Source organism: Equus przewalskii, chromosome 22, assembly GCF_037783145.1.
Source record: "Equus przewalskii isolate Varuska chromosome 22, EquPr2, whole genome shotgun sequence".
Taxonomy (NCBI): domain Eukaryota; kingdom Metazoa; phylum Chordata; class Mammalia; order Perissodactyla; family Equidae; genus Equus; species Equus przewalskii.
In genome coordinates, this window is record NC_091852.1 from 25,407,263 (window position 1) to 25,426,740 (window position 19,478).

Here is a 19,478-nt window from a genome sequence, read left to right on the forward strand (position 1 = left end):
CAGGGTGCTACAGAGTTTAACGTGGGTTTCTTAAGAAAGACTTGGAAGTAAGTTCTAGCTCTGTCGTTCACCCATTTTCCTGGTCTAGAAAGCAGGCTAATAATATCTACCTCACAGGTGTATTGTGAGTATTATAAGATAAAGTGGTCCACATTCAATTTTAGTTTTTCCTTCTTCTCTTTGCAAACTTAAGGAAGGCTCTGCAGCCAGCTAAAATGCTTGTCTTGGCGCTAGTAAATTCCAGACTCCATCCCTACCCAAGAAGTAACTACTTATTAGCTATAATTGTCTCGGTTGTGAGTACAGGATTGTAATTTAATCAATAATTATCTAATTACTATCAAGTAGGAAGTATTTGTAGCTATCAGTAAAAAGTGCCACCTTTCAGGAACCAAATGAAATTAATGGTTTTTAACTTTCAGACTGTGAAAACAGCAAAAAAAAGCAAACAATAAAATTTTTCTTTATTCAAAGAGGGAAACTGAAAGAGATGTATCTAGATAGGGTTGATTAAAAAGTTAAACTGTGGGGCTGCCACCGTGGCCGAGTGGTTAAGTTGCGCGCTCCGCTGCAGGCGGCCCAGTGTTTCGTTGATTCGAATCCTGGGCGCGGACATGGCACTGCTCATCAAACCACACTGAGGCAGCGTCCCACATGCCACAACTAGAAGGACCCACAACGAAGAATATACAACTATGTACTGGGGGGGCTTTGGGGAGCAAAAGGAAAAAAATTTAAAAATCTTAAAAAAGAAAAAAAATGTTAAACTGTCAGGGCTGGCCCCGTGGCCGAGTGGTTAAGTTCGCATGCTCTGCTGCAGGCGGCCCAGTGTTTCGTTGATTCGAATCCTGGGTGCGGAGATGGCACTGCTCATCAAACCATGCTGAGGCAGCGTCCCACATGCCACAACTAGAAGGACCCACAACGAAGAATATACAACTATGTACCGGGGGGCTTTGGGGAGAAAAAGGAAAAAAATAAAATCTTTAAAAAAAAATAGTTAAACTGTCCATTTATCTTCCTTTATTTTAATGGTTCTGGTGTCTGAGAACAGAACTAGAGAAGGGTCATATATCACTAAGAAAGTGAAGGTAAATTAGAGGACAGTAACTATAAAGGCTAGCTGGTTAACCAACCATCCCTTTCCATTTAGAATTAACCCTGAAATTGAAACCACCTGTAAAATAACTCAATGTCTCTTCTACCAACAACCTGGAACCACATGGCAAACCCAAAATATTTAAAGCCTTTCTGTGGATAATATTACTCCTAATTGGTATCAGTCCCTGAGTTCCAGATACAATGCCAAGAAGAACTTTTAAAAAATACCCATGTTTCAATTAGTTCATCCACTAAAAGGATTTAGGTGATAGTCTATTTTATGACTCTGTTTTTAAACTATTTTTAACAATTTATTATTGACAGAAATGTCCTTGAGATTGTTGGTACAGGTATTCTGATAAAATTTTAGGGGCCAGCCTGGTGGTGCAGCAGTTAAGTTCGCACGTTCCACTTCAGCGGCCCGGGGTTTGGGGCTCGAGGTTCAGATCTCGGATGTGGCCATGGCGCCACTTGGCGAGCCATGCTGTGGTAGGTGTCCCACATATAAAGTGGAGGAAGATGGGCACGGAAGTTAGCTCAGGGCCAGTCTTCCTCAGCAAAAAGAGGAGGATTGGCAACAGATGTTAGCTCAGGGCTAATTGTCCTCAAAAAAAATAAATAAATTTTAGTTAAAAATGGGTTCCAAAAACCCACAAAAATGTCATCCTTTCATTATTGGATTCCATATATGTGGTGTGTAACATCTGGCACTATGTTTCTGATATCTGTATACACATCTTTCTTATATAATGTTCTTAAATAACCGTGGTATTAATTTGCTCCTTCCTAGAATTTAAGCATAATAATAGTGGGCATAGGGTGACACTTATTTTATGACTGCTTTGAAATAGGCATAAAAGATCTCTGGTTTCCCCAGCACACACAAAGGTATTTCTGACTTTATAAAACATATGTGTGAATACTGATTTTTGAAAAAGCATTTTACATTCTGAATGCAACTGGCAAGCTTTCTTATTAAAGATTTCCTAGTATGAATCATTTTACCAAGCAAATAAATTTTATTTTATATTTGGCATAACTCTAGATGTTCACATTGGGCCTGCTATAAATTCAAGCAATCTCGAAATACTAATACTACATAACAATTAATAGCAAAAAAAAAAAGGATTTTTTGTGCCAGGTATTATTTTAGTAATTTACTTGTATATAATCCTCATTTAATCCTCTATGCAATGCCAATAGCAAAGTACTATTATTATCTCCATTTTACAGATGAGAAACTGAGGAAAGAAGAGGGTAAGCAGTTTGCCAAAGGAGTCATTAACTACACTCTATTACTCTCCACCCTTTCAAATGCAGCTGAAAGAACTGACTGGCCAGGAAACCCAGCACATGGTCCCACCTCTGTCTCTGATCAATGGTGATCAACTAAGTTGATTCCTGTGTCAAATGAGGAGGTTGAACCAGATGCCATCTTAAGTCTCGTCTACCTCTAAAATGCTATGATTCCATTGTAAAATGCTACTATTTTCTATTTTTCCCTACTTACAATCTAACTACTGAAGACAACTTTCTGATGAGTCTTATTTTTAAAAGTGGAAGTTCAATTTAGGGGATTCTCATTCATTCAACAAATATTCACTGTGTCACGCACTGTCCTACACATCAAGAGTTCTATTTTGTCGAAGTATTTTCAGAGCAAAATTTATGGATTAATGAGGTACCTTAACAATCCGGCATCCCCAGGAGACCAAAATTCTCACTTCACAGATTGAAAGAAACTGCTAGGAGAGATGTCCTCCAAACCCTGTGTCCCCTGAAGGCAGGGACTGTTCCTTTATCCTGTATCCCCAAAGCCTAGTACAACACCTAGCTGAGTAAACACCTGAAGCAGCAGAACATAACTGCAGGACTCATGGACACCTCCTGGTAACACTAATAAAACTGCTTCAGTGTCACTGGGCTGCTGGTACTCACGTTTACAAAATAAATAAACAAAGCATTGAGAAAACAGTGAGGTGTTAGATCTTAAACTAAATGATACTATTCTAATTATCCCGCCTTCCATCACAATGAAAAAAGGGCTGTCTGTGAAAACAGTGCCCCACAGGTGCCTAAGCAGCTCGGAGTTAATAAGCTTTCTGGGCTGTGACAACTTCAAAATGACTAAAAAACAGGTACCTACCTGGTGAGTTTGCCACTGAGTCAAAATGACAGTTAGCCAGGACCGCATGCTGGGCTCCATCTCTGGGTTCCAGCTTTACTACAACGTTGGTGATATTGTCATAGTAGCTTGTAAAACCACCCAAGAAGTCAATGCTAAAGGAACCTGTGGGCCGCTGTACATCTACTGAAATCTTGTGAAGGCTGCTGCTTTGAACTTCAATCAGTTTAATCTGTTCCAGGAGGTAATGCACCGTCAGAATTTCATTTTCTGGACTTCCTGTAGTCCTGGGGCCAATGGCTGTTATGTGTTCAAGATAATCCCTGGAAGTGACCAAAAGAATGATGTCCAGGCATGCTAGACTTAACGCTTAGCACAGAGGAACTTTTCCCCCACACTCCCCCTCCCCACCAAAAACAAGTTCTTGGACTTCTCACATAAAAAAGCCTGCCTTTTATTATTTCAGGCACCCTGTGAAAATCACTTGTCAAGTTCCATCATTTTACTTTGCCTCCCCCATGGCTTCATCCCTTCAGAGTTTTCTCCACCCCCTCTATTCCCAAATTCTCCCAATCCCCATATCCAATCGTTACAAAGACTAGGGATTCCATTCAAAACGTGTAACTGCTGAAGGCCACAGAGGACAGGATACAACTCCATTGTGCCACACTTGGGAGGGTTACTGATCCAGGGTTACTGACTCTAAGTAGCAGAAACCACTGAAGAAGGCCAATTAAGTCAAGAGGTCCGATAAGCAAAGAAAAACTTTTGATTGTGAGGAATGGACTTAGCCCTCCTGGTGTGCACACAAGGCCTTGTAACTTCAGTTCAGGCCCAAACCAACTCTACCCCTAAAACAAACAACATTTTTTGTCTTTTCACTGCATTCCAAGAGAGGGAAAAAAAGGTGGGAGGAGGGGGGTTCTAGAAAGTTCTTAGGAAAATAAACTTCCTGCACTTTGTACTCAAAAGTTTTTAAAACACAATGGCTACTGAAAACTCTTCTAGCTTACGATTTTATGAGCTTTGACACACTTACGTTACCATACCTTTGACTTAATCATCTTCCCTAGTACAGTCTTTTTTTTTTTTCCTTAAAAAAAAAAGTCAAACCTTACACACCAGGGGCCCAAGGACAAGCTCCAGGAACCAGAGCACTTCTGAAATTGTAAAATTTTGAACATGCGGTCTTGCAGGCAGTCTCCATAACTCCCAGGTTTCAGGATTGTGTCCCCCAAAAGTTAGATCACTGGAATATCCCCTTCGACATCTCCCCCAAAAGCGCATTTATAAAATGGTCTAGGTACACAAATGTCACTCTCCTTCATTTCATTTGGAAAGCAGGACGACTAGTAAAAAGTGGAAGTTGCTCAAGAAGATGGGGGACGACTACCAACCAACCATCTGTAAAGTGGGGCAGAAAAGCAGGCGCAATTCCCCTGTCTACCCCTATGTGCACCACGAGCTTGACAAGGGCGCACGCAAGCCCCGAGTCAGGTAAACTGGGACTCCAGAAGAGGGACCCTCAAGGCCACCCCACCACAGGTGCAGCCGGGCGGAGGCGGCGAGCCCGGCCGGTCCCGCGGGGCGGGCGCACGCAGGTGTGGTGCCCGGGCCCCGGCAGGGGCCGCAAAGGGACGTTCGGCGTTGGAGGGAGCAGCCGGTACCTGGCTTGGCCCGCGTCGAACTCCCCGCGGTGCCCAGGGGCCCCGCGCAGCACGAGCTGCTGCAGCGAGAGCTGCACGAGAGTCCGCAGCGCGAGCAGGTAGAGCGCCAGCCCCAGCGCGGCGGGCGCCTCAGACAGCGCGCTGCCCGCCCCGCTCCGCTTCCGCGTCCTTGCGCCACCACCGCACGAGTCCGCCAGGGAATCCTGCGCCGGGGCCTCCCTCTCCGGTTGCGGCGTGGCCCCCGGGCCGTCCCGGCGCTCCCCTCCGACGCGGTGCCGCCTCACGGCCGCCGACTCCGAACCCCACTCCATAGCCACGAGCCTCCGCCGCCAGCACAACTACCCCAGCCCGCGACAGCCCCGGGAGTAGCCGCGGCGGCAGCAGCGCCTCCTAGTGAGCGGACGGAAACTGCAGAGGGCCAAACTTGTTCTGATTGGCCCGTCCCGCCGCGCTGCGACCCAGCCTCCAGGCAGATGGCTGGCGGGCACCGCGGCAGGACCGGCCCTGGCTGAGCGTAATGGATGTGCCATCTCCTGCAGGGCTTCCTTGCCTGGCGTGGGACAGAGATTTCCAAATGGAAAGATACCAAGAAACCCGAGAAAAATGAGGTACTGCTTTTAAAAGAATGCGCGTGGTGCACCACGCCGATGAAGGCCACGGCCCAGCTTTCATAAGGAGCGTTAGAACAGGCTCTGGAAAAAGTAGGCTCCTGGCTCTCAAAATTAGAAATAGGATGGCGCAGAGGAGGCCCAGCCTCATGCATCCACACACGTCATCTAATCACAGATCTTCATAACCGTGTGGGGTCCCTGGCAGTACCACTGTCTCCATTTAAAAGATGAAGAAAAATAATAGCAATTATTTATTGAACACCTGCCATGAACCAAGCACTGTGCTAAGTGCTTTAATACATTATCTCATTTGATTCTCCTAAGAACCCTGAAAAGGAAATATTTTTATTCCCACTTAATAGCTGATACAGGTAACAGATGAAGAACTTAAATCTAGTTCAGCCGGCTCCCAAAACAGCATTCTGTTCAACTACCGAATATGGCACCTGGAAAGGAAGGTTTAGAAAAGCTATTCCTCCCTCCATGTCCCCCTGGGTGGTAGGAGGCAGAGCCTTGGTTTTGGTAGGTCCTCACAATCATCTCGTCTTCTTGCCTGCCGATGCGGCGAGCCTCTCTGCTTCAGAGTTCTGCGCTCCAGCACGCAGTTGCTGTGGCAGCATGATCATTAACCTGGAGACCCACTTGGATGGTGTCCTGCCCTACAGGTCTGCTCCTGCCTACTGCTCAGGCCCACTTGACACCAGGTTGCTCATTATTGCCAGCTCTGCACTCACACTGGCCTCTTTCAAAGTCCTTTCTGCTCACCATCTTTCCTTCTACAAGAAGTTCTTACACGCTCTTTGAGTTGCCTGGCATGTCCTTCCTTCCCCTCACTGCCTAGTTAACCCCTACTTATTCTTCACATCTCTCATCTTAAGTGGTACTTCCTCAAGCAAGAATCTCCTAATCTAATGAAGCCAGTTTCCCCTATTTGTAGGATCTCATAGCACCATGTATGCATGTAATTACTTAATATCTTCCTCATGAGACTGTAAACTCCTTGAAGGCAAGAATCATGTCTGGTTTTGTTCACCATTTTATTCCCGCCTCTTAACACAACAAAGCATGCCGTGTACTGTGTAGAAAATAAATCTTTCTGATTGAGTGAATAAATGAAAACACAATTTTATGGCAGCAGCGTAATTTTAGCTCGATGAGATCCTTTTTGGTCTGTAAGGTCCATAAGACCAAAGACAATGTCTTATTTATTCATCACCATGTCCCCAGTATTTAGCTCTGTGCCTCGCCCACGGTCATCACTCAGTGCATGTTTACTGAATGAACAGATGAGTGTATATTGTCTTTATAAGAACCAGCTGTCCTGCTATTCTCTTTCCAAAACCTCTGGTGCTTCCACCATCTTCAGAAGATAAGATCTTAGAAACGACTCCTTCCACGGCAGCATAATAAGATGTGGAGGTCTCTAATGCCTAGGGGAAGGGCACAAATGTTCCCTGGTCTTTTCAGTTTTACATCTCTTATGCTGTCTCTTGCTGGCCTGGGTACATGTCAGAAAACCCAAGGATGAGATGCACCTCTCAGGAGCTGTGTTACTGGTTAAATCATTTGAGCTTTTTCTGAATGAATAATGTATGTTAAGCATCTGTGACAATATTTTGTGGGAGGCAGTGTACGATAACAGAAAAAAAGCCTGGCTGTTAAAGTCAGATAGATCTGAGTTCCTGAATTGTGTACCTTCGACACGCATGGCCTTACAAGTTCCAGTCCCAGAGTCTGTGTCCTTAATCTGTGATAATGGAGATAATGCCTGGCTTAAAGAGCTTCAATGAGGATTAATCAGCTAAGGCATGTGAAAGATCTTCACACATAAATCTCATTAAATACTATTTTCCAGAACTTTCCTTCATATACAATCCTTTGAAGATTGGATTAAAAGCCATTTTCCTGTCATGTTAATCAGAGAGCCCCAGGTGGCAAAAGCTGAATTGTTATAGTGGGGTTCTTAGAAGGGAGTTTTCCTCTAGATTTATGCAAACTGTGGTATTCACATTTAAGTATTTTTAAGCTACTGGTTTTTGGATATCTACTCTGTCAGATACTGATCCAGGTGGGGAAACATAGAGAAGAACAAATCAATATTTCTGCCTTCACAGAGCTTATTACATTCTAGTGGGGAGACAATAAACAAGAGTGTCGGGGGGGTGGGGGGAGGTGAATAAAATGTCAGATAAAGTGCTATGAAGAAAAATAGAAAGGGCCAGCCTGGTGGTGCAGCGGTTAAGTTCACACATTCTGGTTCCGTGGCCCAGGGTTCACCAGTTTGGATCCCCGGTGTGGACCTAGACAGCGGCTTATCAAAACATGCTGTGGCAAGCATCCCACATAAAATAGAGGAAGATGGGCACAGATGTTAGTTCAGGGCCAGTCTTCCTCAGCAAAAAGAAGATTGGAGGCAGATGTTAGCTCAGGGCTGATCTTCCTCAAAAACAAACAAACAAAAGCAAACAAAAAAAGAAAAATAGAGCAGGGAATTGATGGAGGCTGCTGTTTTAAGTATGGTGATTGGGACAACCTCTCTGAGGAGAGGAGAATTCAGGTGATGTGGATCAAGTGAGGAATGGGGCCATGAAAGCTTGAGGAAAGAATGTTCTAGGCAGAGGGAAATTAACTGGGATGTTCAGAAGTGACATGTGGCTAAAACAGGCTGAGCAAGGAGGGCAGTGATAGAGGGAAGGTCGGAGAAGTAGGCAGGGGCTGGTGCAAGGAGGGCCTCCCAGGTCACAGCAAGGACTCTGGGGTGGTTTTGGGCAGTGAAAGGTCAGGCTCTAAGTTATGTTTTTTGAGGTCGCTCAGAGTCTCAGTGTTGGGCAGAGCATCATGATGACTACACCTAGATCGTAGAGGCTAATAAAAGACTTTGCTAATGTCTGGCCTTTGAAGTGTTTGAGGCCATTGACCTGTAGTTTTATTTGTGTGGGAAGTAGACCACAGCGAATTGAAACACCTACTCTAGTTCCCACACATCAAATTGCTGATGAGGATGGAACAGGCTGTGAAAGGCTTCAGCTGCCCCATCTGGTGAGCTGTTGATCAGTGGGCTTGACTCAATTCATCTGGCTTGGCAGACAGTTATGTTTTTCTTGTGTGCCCCTTTATGACAAAGTGAGAGCTAGACTGACCAACAGGCTTAGAGATGCCCCAAGTCCCTTTTGTTTTGCCATCTTCCCACTACTTCCTAGTGACCTGGCCAAGGTGAGTGGAAGGACATGTAAGCTGTCAGGATTCAGGTGAATTGCCAGTCTCTGTCTTCCACAGAGGTCATCCCACAGCCTATGTGCCTCTTTCTTTTTTTTTTTTTTAGGAAGATTAGCCCTGAGCTAACTACTGCCAATCCTCCTCTTTTTGCTAAGGAAGACTGGCCCTGAGCTAAAATCCATGCCCATCTTCCTCTACTTTATACGCGGGATGCCTACCACAGCATGGCTTTTACCAAGTGGTGCCATGTCCACACCCGGGATCCGAACCAGCGAACCCCGGGCCGCCGAGAAGTGGAACATATGAACTTACTTGCTGCGCCACCGGGCCGGCCCCTATGTGCCTCTTTCTTTGGAGAGGAGCTACTAGGGCACCGGTGAAAGTTCCCTGGGACGGAGGCTGGCAGAATGGTGCCTTTTACCTGATGTTACAGTGACATTAAAATCCCGGGAGGCGTCAAGCCAAGGGATGAGAAAAGAAGCCAAACCAGCCCCAAAAGACAGAAGCAGATGTCCAAAGCTGACAGGCAGAACAAGTCAAAGATTGAGCAACCAAGAACAAAGATTACAAATGCAAAAGGGATCTTGTGTAAATGTTGTAGACAGGTACTGTTGTCTACAGCTGGGCTTTATGTGCTCACTGAGGTGGCATGAGGGTGGGCCAGCTTTGTTTAAAGGGCCAGGGATGGAGCTCATGTCCTGGGTTTTTTGGGGGGTGAGGAGGGAAGTGTTGGATCCCCTCAGGCTTAAGCATGGGCCTCAGGGTGCTGGTGGACAATTGTCTTCCTCACTACAAAGCTCTGCAATGGAACATATGGGAGCTGGTGACAATGGTCAGCTACAGAAAGCACCTCCAATAAGCCAGGCAGCCTGACAGCTGACAGTGCTGAGCTGTCCTTGGAGCCCAGGGAGAGAACGATGGTGCCCCACTTTTCCATCCCCTTCAAACTCCAAGTTGGTCCCTCCTGCTCCCTAGTTCTCTATAGCTGGTAACCACCTAAGAGGTAGAAAACCAGTCCCGCTACATTATTAGCTGAAACCACCATGTCAGACTACCTTTTTCCATGGCCAACTGGAAACGACGTTCTTTGATTTTTGGAAGAACCTGTATCTGGCTGAAAACGCCTTTTTGCAAACTAATGGGCCTGGGGCTGGCCCCGTGGCCGAGTGGTTAAGTTCGCGTGCTCCACTGCAGGTGGCCCAGTGTTTCATTGGTTCAAATCCTGGGTGCGGACGTGGCACTGCTCATCAAACCACGCTGAGGCAGCGTCCCACATGCCACAACTAGAAGGACCCACAACAAAGAATATACAACTATGTACCGGGGGGCTTTGGGGGACAAAAGGAAAAGAATAAAATCTTAAAAAAAAAAGGACATTCTATAGAACACTATGTATTAAAAAAAAAAAGAAAGAAACTAATGGGGCTGAGAAAATTGCCTCTTTGGGGTGAAAAAGTCAAATTGGAACTTCACACCATATTACACACCAAAAAAAAAATTAAGTAGAATTCAGAATTAAACATCAACACGGCTTTTTAACTGATAAAAAATAAGGTAAACGTAATTAAATTATAACAATTAAGACTCAAAAGGGACAAGGACTCTTCAATCAAAAAGAAATAGAACAAATCATAAAGGGAAAAAATCACATGTTGACTACACAAAATGGAAAACTTCTATATGTCAGAAACAATCACCAAAAAAATGAAAAGTCAAATGACAAGCTTGGAACATTATTTTCAACAAATTTTAAAAACAAGGGGATAATATGCTTTATACTCTGTCTCTCCATATAGATGGATGATAAATTTAGTTTATATATTTATATTTGATTGTATATTATATAATTTATCATTTACTTAATATACTTAATAGATAGTAAAAATCAGTAAGAAAAATACCAAAGCCTCAATAGAAAAATGTGTAAACCATTCACCCTTTGTCTCAAAGGCACACATGAAAATATGGACCATTTTTAACTTAGCGCATTGAAAAAGTTTTGTGTATTTTGTTTTTAATTATTATCTGCACTGCTGGCCTAGGATAATGATGGGCACTTTTACTTGATGCAAGTGGGATACGTATCAGAGTGACCTTTCTGGAAAGCAGTTTGGCAATATGTACCAGGAGCCTTAAAAGAATTCACAGTTTTTGAAGTAGTCTTGTCAGATGTAGGAATCTATTGAAGATGTGATAAAAAAGAAAAATGCAAACGAATGCTCATCTATAAAAATCAAATATGAGGAAAATACTTCTGTATATAAAAATAAAAGAAAGGTCAAATAAGTTAGAGTACATCCAGAGTGTGGAACATCACGTAGTATTAAATGCAACATTACCAAAGTCCATTCAATTATATGGGAGAAAGGCTATGTTATAAATACTGAGAAAGAATAAAGATACAAAAGTAAAGAATATTCTGTATGACTATTAAATACATGGAAGGAAATACACTGAAGCAGTGACAGTGGTTATCCATGGGTGATTTTTTTCTTCTTTCTTCTTTTCTCTATTTTCCTCCTTTTCTACCTTGACATCAATGTTCCGTTTAAAAGCCTCAGGCCGTGAGGTCAGGCTCCAGCAGCCCTGTGCCTAGGAAGACACTTAAAACTGACTGCATTTTAATCCCTAGGAAGGCAGTTTATAAATTGATTCCAGCATGGATGTTATCCAACAAGAAAGCAATGTCAAAAAGCTCATCTCTGGCCTATGTTCCTCAAGCACATTTCTAGAGTAAAAAAGTTTACAGTAAAGATTCAGGAATTAATCAATTGCTGAACCAATAAATTTTTGAGAGAATTTTCACTTAATTATCATTCTTTATTTTTTTTTATTTTATTCTTTTTTTGAGGAAGATTAGCCCTGAGCTAACTGCTGCCAATCCTCCTCTTTTTGCTGAGGAAGCCTGGCCCTGAGCTAACGTCCATGCCCATCTTCTTCTAGTTCATATGTGGGACGCCTACCACAGACTGGTGTGCCAAGCAGTACCATGTCCATACCCGGGATCTGAACTGACGAACCCCAGGCTGCCCAGAGGTGGAATGTGCACACTTAACCGCTGCGCGACTGGGCCAGCCCCAATTATCATTCTTTAAATTCAGCCTGTGACTCAGAAGAATTGGTACATAGATTTTTAAATGGCTTTGGATTTTGAATTTTCTTTTCCCTCCTTCATAGCACATTCCTTGTATTAGAGGAAAAGAACCTAGGAAGCCAAAAGTCTCTAGGGATTTATTTGGGGGGGTCACATACAGAAATTGTTTGCATTTCTCCCTGGGCTGCAGGGCAGGTGAGCCAGGACAGAGGGGAGTGACTCAGCAGTTTGGGGCTGGGTGCTGACTCCATGCTGAAGCTCGGTTGTTTTCGTCTACTAAAAATTAATGACCTTGTGCATCACCAAAGGCTCGGGGTGTTTAGGAGTGCACACCTGGAGACCCCATCTCTTCCTGAGCCCCCTTTAAGTAGCTATCTTCTCCTGCAGCCCCTGAACCCCTCCTGCAGGCTTTGTCCTGGACTAGTTTCACATGGCCTGTGAGCCTGTGACCTTCATCGGGTCCTTACTGGCTGAAAATAGCCTCTGTAATTGCTGCTTTTCCAAGATGCTCAAAAGAGAAAAGGGACAACAGTGGATCTTGGATGAGAATGACAAATATCTCTCAAAGTGTGGCCTGAGGACCACATAACACGAGAATTACCTGGGTTCCTGGTAAAAAATCATCTTCCTGTGTCCTACCCACTTAGTGCATCTGACTCTCTGGAGGTACAGCCATAGAACCTGTGATTCCTACATACGCCAAAATGGTGAACCATAGTGTAGTTAAGGGTCTTCCATCTCTGGTCCACATGTCCAAGACTACACATGTGCTGACTGTGAGTGGAACCTGGGCCAGATCGTCCCTCCTTCACCTTTATGAAGATCAAGTCAGCATCCCCGCCTTCTTCTTCCCTGCCACGCCCATCCCCTAACCTCAATGGCCAGGAGAACTGTGTAGCACCTTGCCATACCACGTCAGAAAACAAGGATGCCAGAGGCAGATGGGTATAGTAGTTAAGAGTACTCAAACCATTCGATATGTGCTACTCTACCACCAACCTGCTGTGTAACCTCCAGGGAAGTACTTAACCTTGCTGTGCCTCAGGTTTTCCATCTGAGAAGTGGGGCTAATGGGGCTGTTTTGGGGCCCTAGACCCGAAGACCCAGTAAAAGCTCAAGATGTGACAGCTATTGCCCTTATTCCAGGATCTGGACCTCATCTGCAGGACATTCAGAAGCCGGGGAGATAACATCTCTGAGTCTCTGACTCAGTTTCCAAATCTTGCAATCACTCCTCTGTAGGTGGCCATGTGGGTGGAAGGAAACTAGAACGTTCTTGGCAAACTCTTTTATAGCGACCTAAGTTAAAAAGTTGTGAAAGGCAGTTTGCAACATAAACTTGAGGGAAACTTCACTTCTATCTTAACCTAAAGAGCAAATGTTTAGTGGCTGGCCCCATGGCCAGGTGGTTAAGTTCCCGTGCTCTGCTTCTGCCGCCCAGGGTTTCGCCAGTTTGGATCCTGGGGACATGGCACCGCTCATCAGGCCACACTGGGACGGTGTCCCACATAGCACAACCAGAAGGACCTACAACTAGAATATACAACTATGTACTGGGGAGTTTTGGAGAGAGAAGAAGAGGAAAAAAAAAAAAGAACAAGATTGGCAACAGATGTTAGCTCAGGTGCCAATCTTTTTTTTTTTTAAAAAAAGGGGGGGAACTATTTAAGTGTTTATCACCACTCTGCTCTCTCCACCCCTTCAAATACACACAGTCATATCCCTATGTGTTTCTATGTGTACATTCCTCTTTACTCCTACCTTCTTGGTGAGAGGGTTTGTAAAAAACCTGTTTTCCTCTCTCATCTCAAGTCTTCATCATCCTTGGTACATAAGCAATCAATGAGCAAACACCCCCTAAGTAGCAAGAATAGATGCTCCAGGGGCCGGCCCGGTGGCACAGTGGTCAAGCACACACATTCTGCTTCAGCGGCCCAGGGTTCACCAGTTCGGATCCTGGGTGGGGACAAGGCACCGCTTGGCAAGCCATGCTGTAGTAGGCGTCCCACATATAAAGTAGAGAAAGATGGGCACAGATGTTAGCTCAGGGCCAGTCTTCCTCAGCAAAAAGAGGAAGATTGGCAGCAGATGTAAGCTCAGGGCTAATCTTCCTCAAAAAGAAAAAAGAATAGGTGCTCTGGGTTTTTTAATAATTAAAACTCATTTACAGTATATTCAGCCATAAAAAGGAATGAAGTGCTGATGCATGCTACAATGTGGATGACTCTCAAAAGGTAGATGAACACAATAGGTCATATATTGTCTGATTCTGATCATATAAAATATCAAAAATAGGTAAATCCATACAGACAGAATGCAGATTAGTGGTTACCAGGGATAGGGGAAGAGGAGAGAATGGGCTCAATTGCTTGACGAGTACAGGGTCTCCTTCTGGGGTGATGAAAATGTTTTGGAACTAGGTAAAGGTGGTGGCTTATGCAATATTGCGAATGTACTAAATGCCACTAAATTGTTCACTTTTAAAATGGTTAATTTTATATTACGTGAATTTCACCTCAATAACAATATTTAAAATGTTATTCACTATAAATTATTCACGGGTGACTATTGCAAATAGAATTTAAAAAGAATTTTTAGCTCCAGAGACAGACGCCTGCCCAAGCTCAGCGTTAAAGCAATTCGCTACTCCCCTGCTATCATTATAAACTGTGATGATAATAATAAAGGCCTTGAGTTTCAATAGCTTCGTACTTCCAACCAACTCAAATTAGGATTTCTGCTCTCAGATTTTTTACAGAAAATCAATAAACAGATCTGTGGCAGAGAGGCTGATTCTTTAGAGAAGGCACAGGAAGGAGTTTCGTTCATAGCCTCAAGTTTTGATTCCTCCATGGTTCTAATTTCTCTTAACATAAGGAGCCACCCAAATATCCTAGCCATGGGTAAGGCTAATCTTTAAGGGACTCCTGCACGACTGGGAGCCCACACTGAGAGACTCAGAGATCAAAACCCAAGTGACAGACTTTGGTTATTCAAATATGCTATTGTGTCAGCAAGGTGGTTGTGACTTAACTGCCCGAGTGACAGAACAGAGCATTTACAAACCACTTCCTGATATGGGCAGATAAGGTCAGAATAAAACAGGTTCGATTAGGGTTGCAGGGAGTGATAGGGCCTGGGTGAACTACAACCCCCAAGCCTCACCCAAATCAGTATCAGTGACTATTGCTCTGTGGAATTTGAGGCTCACTGTAGAGAGATCGTCTCATTTTTCAAGAAATTCAGACATTTATGTGAAACCTTCTGCTTCGTTAACATTGGAAACTAATTTAAAAAGAAAAGGCCGATGTGTGCAAAACAGGTCTGCAGACTGGATCCCGCCCACTGGCTGCCAGTTTGGAACTTCTGAGCCCTCACTTTAAACCTTCAAGGACGTTCTTGTTAGAGACAAAATTTTCCCTGAGTGAGACTCAAGGTATGCTCGGGGTTCTTATCTCTCAATTTAGGGAGCGTTCTCAGCACTGGAGTAGATGAGATATAGCTAGCCAGGCCTCTTTCTTCTCTCTCTCTTAGAGGGGAGGTGAGTTTCGTCAAATGTTTCCCTCTCCCTACTCCTCAGCCCCCATTTCTAGCCACTGCTCTGTTTATTTTGCATTGAACAAGGAATAAAGAGGAGAACGCTTTCTGAAGTTTATGCTGATACAGAGCTGAAGGTTCTGAACTGGATCCTTCTCTCTCACCCCCATCCTGTAACACGGTACAGTTGTGAACACATTGAAGCGTGAAACTGAAAAGCATAGTTATAGCCCTGTCTCACCTTTCTAGATTTTGGACCAAGCCTGGGGCTAGGCAGCTTTACTCTTCCTGTGCGTCCTATGAGGAGGAAAGAAGGGAAGCAGAGAGAGTGAGCGGGCCCAGAATAAAGCCCACAGTACTGGAAATAAACAGCATCCCTCCAGTCCTTGGCCAACATCAGTAGCACAGACTCTTAATTTGAAGTGTAATCATCTGTAAACTATGATGGCATTTCCAGCAGTTGAGACTCAATCAAACCTACAAATTGGTTCTGATGTTAAGGAAAACACTTTCTTCTTGAAATTAGACACCCTCAACTAGAAAATATCTTAAATCTTGAGACTTTCTTCCTGCACTCTTCTAGCTCTTTCTGCCTAGACTCAGACATAAGTGGTCAGGTAGCTACAGTGACCCAGCAAAGGAGATTAAATTCAATTTTCCTGAGAGCTAAAGAGAAACCTCTCCAGTCCACCTTGCTGAGACCTGACAATAAGCCACTTGGGTCAAACTAAAATTGGCCCCTCTAGAAGAAACCTAGGCGTGTGACCCACATCCCTCCTCCTCCAATTTTGTTTATATGTGGGTGAGTTTTGCAGCTTTATCAGCCCTACAGGAAACCATAAATAGATATTCAGTTGACACTCATGCTTTCTGGTTATGTTAACCCCAGTTCTTCCTTCCAGAGATACAGTTCTGGCTATAGAGATAAAAATCAACAAACACCACATTCTTTCCAACTGGTCTACCATAAATTATGGCTGGTTTGAGCACGTTGGCCTTCTGGTTTTCTCCAGAGTGCTAGATACACCCTGGCTTCATTGGTGGTTTAGCTGGGTTTTCTGCTAACACGAACAGGGGAAAATGCCCCCTCCACATTGTCTGGCCCCTCCGTGAGAACAGTGTTGGGACTCTGAAACTTAAAACTGACATTTGCTGAGCCTAAAACCTGTATCACTATGTTTTACTGTGTCTGTTTTCACCAGGCAAATTTTAGTGTTCTTCTTGTGTTGGTTTTTTTCCCCTCAAATCATTGTTTATTTTTAAACTTGTAATGCTCCTGATCTGTGACCATGAGAGGATTTGACAGTTATTTGTACACTTAAAAAAGAAATTTATTAAAGTTTGGGGGAGTGGGGAGGAAAGAGAGAAAGCATGAGAATGAGAGAATAATTTGCTCAAGTTATTTATCTTCTCTCTTTTCTCTCTCACAAACTCACTCCCAAATGATTGATTATTCGGGCTCTTCCCACCTGTGGGTTAATCACACACTCCCCCTCTCTCCCCTCTCCTGTTGCTGCCAGTGCCTTTGTTATTTCTGCCAGAGGGAAGGGAAAAAACTCTCAAATTAGTTCCCTTTGACTATACCAGAGAGGTTGCTGGGGTCCAGGTCTTATCTTGGCCCCTCTTAGAGCAAACAGTGGGGTCAGCTCTTGCCTCTCAGGGGAGCACAGCCTTCCTCAGGGCTCCCTGAGCACTTTTGTGAGGAAACTTCCTTGAGTGAACTCCTTGCTAGAGTGAGCCAGGACTCCAAGGTGGGAGGGCTTAAGGGAAAATGAGGGGGGCTGAGTGGGCCAGAGGAGTTCTTCTGAGGTTATAAAGCCACTGACTAAAGTCAGGGGAAGTTCCAAAAGGAGAGAGGAAATTAGTGAAACTCAGTTGTTCAGGCCCTCACGGGGTTTGGGACAGGAAGAAGGGAAGAGAAGCCACTTTGGAGTATCAGGCAGCCTGGGTGGGCAGGTATGGTAAAGCAGGGCTTGTTGAACTTGACTGTGCATGGGAAATACCCAGGATCTGAGTCTGTGGTGGGAGAGATTCTGCATCTTGTGATAGGCTTCCTGATAATTCTGGGGCTGCTACTTTACCACACTAGATAACCCTGCTTTGTGAAGCAATATGGTAGAGTATATGGGGAGCTAGAGACAGCATAAAGGTAAGGTGGATGGCAGAGGCAGGAGAGAGCAGACAAAGCAGTCTGCATCCACTTCACTGTTAAAACAACAGACGGACAGTCTTACAGGGAGACAGCCAAGAGTAGAACAAGACCCCCTACAGCAGATAGAGTTGGGTTCAAATCCTGGCTCTGCCACTTATTTGTTGTGTAACCTTAAGAAAGTCATTTCATCCTTCGGAGTCTCAGTTTCCTCATCTGTAAAAACAGGGATAATAAAATCTCCCTTGGCCACATCCCAGAGTTACCCGAGGATTAAATGAAATACATGTGAGGAAGCTCTGTATAGCTGCCAAAGTACTTTGCAAACGTCATCTATGATTGTCAATCACATTGCAAAGTTTCACCCACATATGAGTAATAGCCATCTCTAACTACGTTTCTCAGAGGACTGGTGAGGACTTGCGCCCTTGAGTGTGGAGAGCAGGAGCCAGGATCTGTTTCATCATCCTTCAGAGCCTTTGCGAAGACTCAACAACAAAATGTTCACTGGTCCGTGTCCCCGGACCTGGCTATCCCTCTAGTTCAATGTCAATCACTTAATTTATTTTGGTGGATAATGATTACTCTCTGAAAGGATGAAAGACTCATTTGTGTTGATGGAAACTGTTCTTTTCTATTTTGGGCTCTCTCACATTTCACTCTCCTCTTGGGCAGAATAGTTGATTTTCCCGTTTGACATGGAATTAGAGGCCCTTTCTTTAGAAAACTCCAAATGGGTAGGCTACAAAGACGGTTTGCAGATGCCTTCTCCTGAAAACAGGACCCATTTCTTTCAAGTTTACCAGAGACTGTGATGGCACCCTTTCCACCAGTCTCAGTACCTTCCCTACCACATCCCCTCAGCACTAGTGCACAGGCACCCCCAGGCAGGCCTCAGCGACCAAGAACACCCAGGGGAGAGGGGAGGAAACTCTGGCAAATGGAATTTTCTGTTTCTCTCACTGTTACATCTAGAAAATACTTGCCCCCCAATTCTTGTAATTAAAAGTCTCTCTAAAACATTGCTCTTCCATTTACTCCCTTAATTAGGAAAATATCCTGAAGAATTACTTAGGGTTTTTTGAAGATTAACATTTTCCCATACATGAGTCATCGTCCTGGATATCATCACTTATTACACAGTGATGCTAAGATGTTGATGATTGTAGACAGGCCCCAGATTCTTTTTTTAAACTAACACTTCAATTTTTCTCCTTCTCTTATGAATAACATATACCAGGCAGGCAGTATACCACATGCTCAACAAGCATTACCTTATTTAATCGTCAAAAAGCAACCAATCAAAACAAAACAAGGGGCTGGCCCAGTGGCATAGTGGTTAAGTTTGCATGCTCTGCTTTGGTGGCCCAGGGTTTGCAGGTTTGGATCTTGGGCATGGATCTACACACTGCTCATCGAGCCACACTGTGGTGGCAACTCACATACAAAATAGAGGAAGATTGGCACAGATGTTAGCTCAGCAACAATCTTCCTCAAGCAAAAAGAGGAAAATGGGCAAAAAATGTTATCTCAGGGCCAATCTTCCTCACCAAACAAGCAAACAAGCAAAAAAACCCCCAAAACCCCATTAGGTGGATTTGTTACTAACCCACTTTTATTGATGAAACTAAGCCTCAGGGAAAGGATATAATTTACCAAAGGTCAAACAGACAATAAGTCACCAAGGTGGGATCTGAAGATACCTCTGTGTGGTACACAGAATTAATAGCCTCCTAAAGACGTCTATACCCTAATCCGAGAAGCTGTGAATATATTACTTTGCTTTGTAAATGGGACTTTGCAGATGCGTTTAAATTAAGGACCTTGGGATGGGGAGATTATCCTGGATTATCTGGGTGGGCCTGATGGAAACACAAGATAGTTTACAAGGGAAAGCGGGAGGCAGGAGAGTCAGAAGAGGAGAAGTAATGATGGAAGCACAGGTCAGAATGGTGCAGGGCCACAAGCGTAGGAGTAC

At 44.2% G+C, this 19,478-nt stretch overlaps 1 protein-coding gene across 3 annotated transcripts in view; it reads right to left on the reverse strand.

The window, feature by feature from the left end:
• ERMP1 (endoplasmic reticulum metallopeptidase 1) overlaps positions 1 to 19,478 on the reverse strand; it is a 72,096-nt gene that overhangs the window by 43,356 nt on the left and 9,262 nt on the right. The window contains exons 1-2 of one of the 3 annotated variants that reach the window (XM_070590017.1): positions 4,894 to 5,313; positions 3,248 to 3,549 (exon numbers count right to left, since the gene is read on the reverse strand). In XM_070590017.1, coding sequence (XP_070446118.1) covers positions 3,248 to 3,549; positions 4,894 to 5,204 — 613 coding nt within the window. In that variant the 5' untranslated portion in view covers positions 5,205 to 5,313. Of the gene's footprint in view, positions 1 to 3,247; positions 3,550 to 4,893; positions 5,314 to 19,478 lie in introns of those variants that run through there. The other 2 variants (XM_070590018.1, XM_070590019.1) reach the window with 2 other exon arrangements.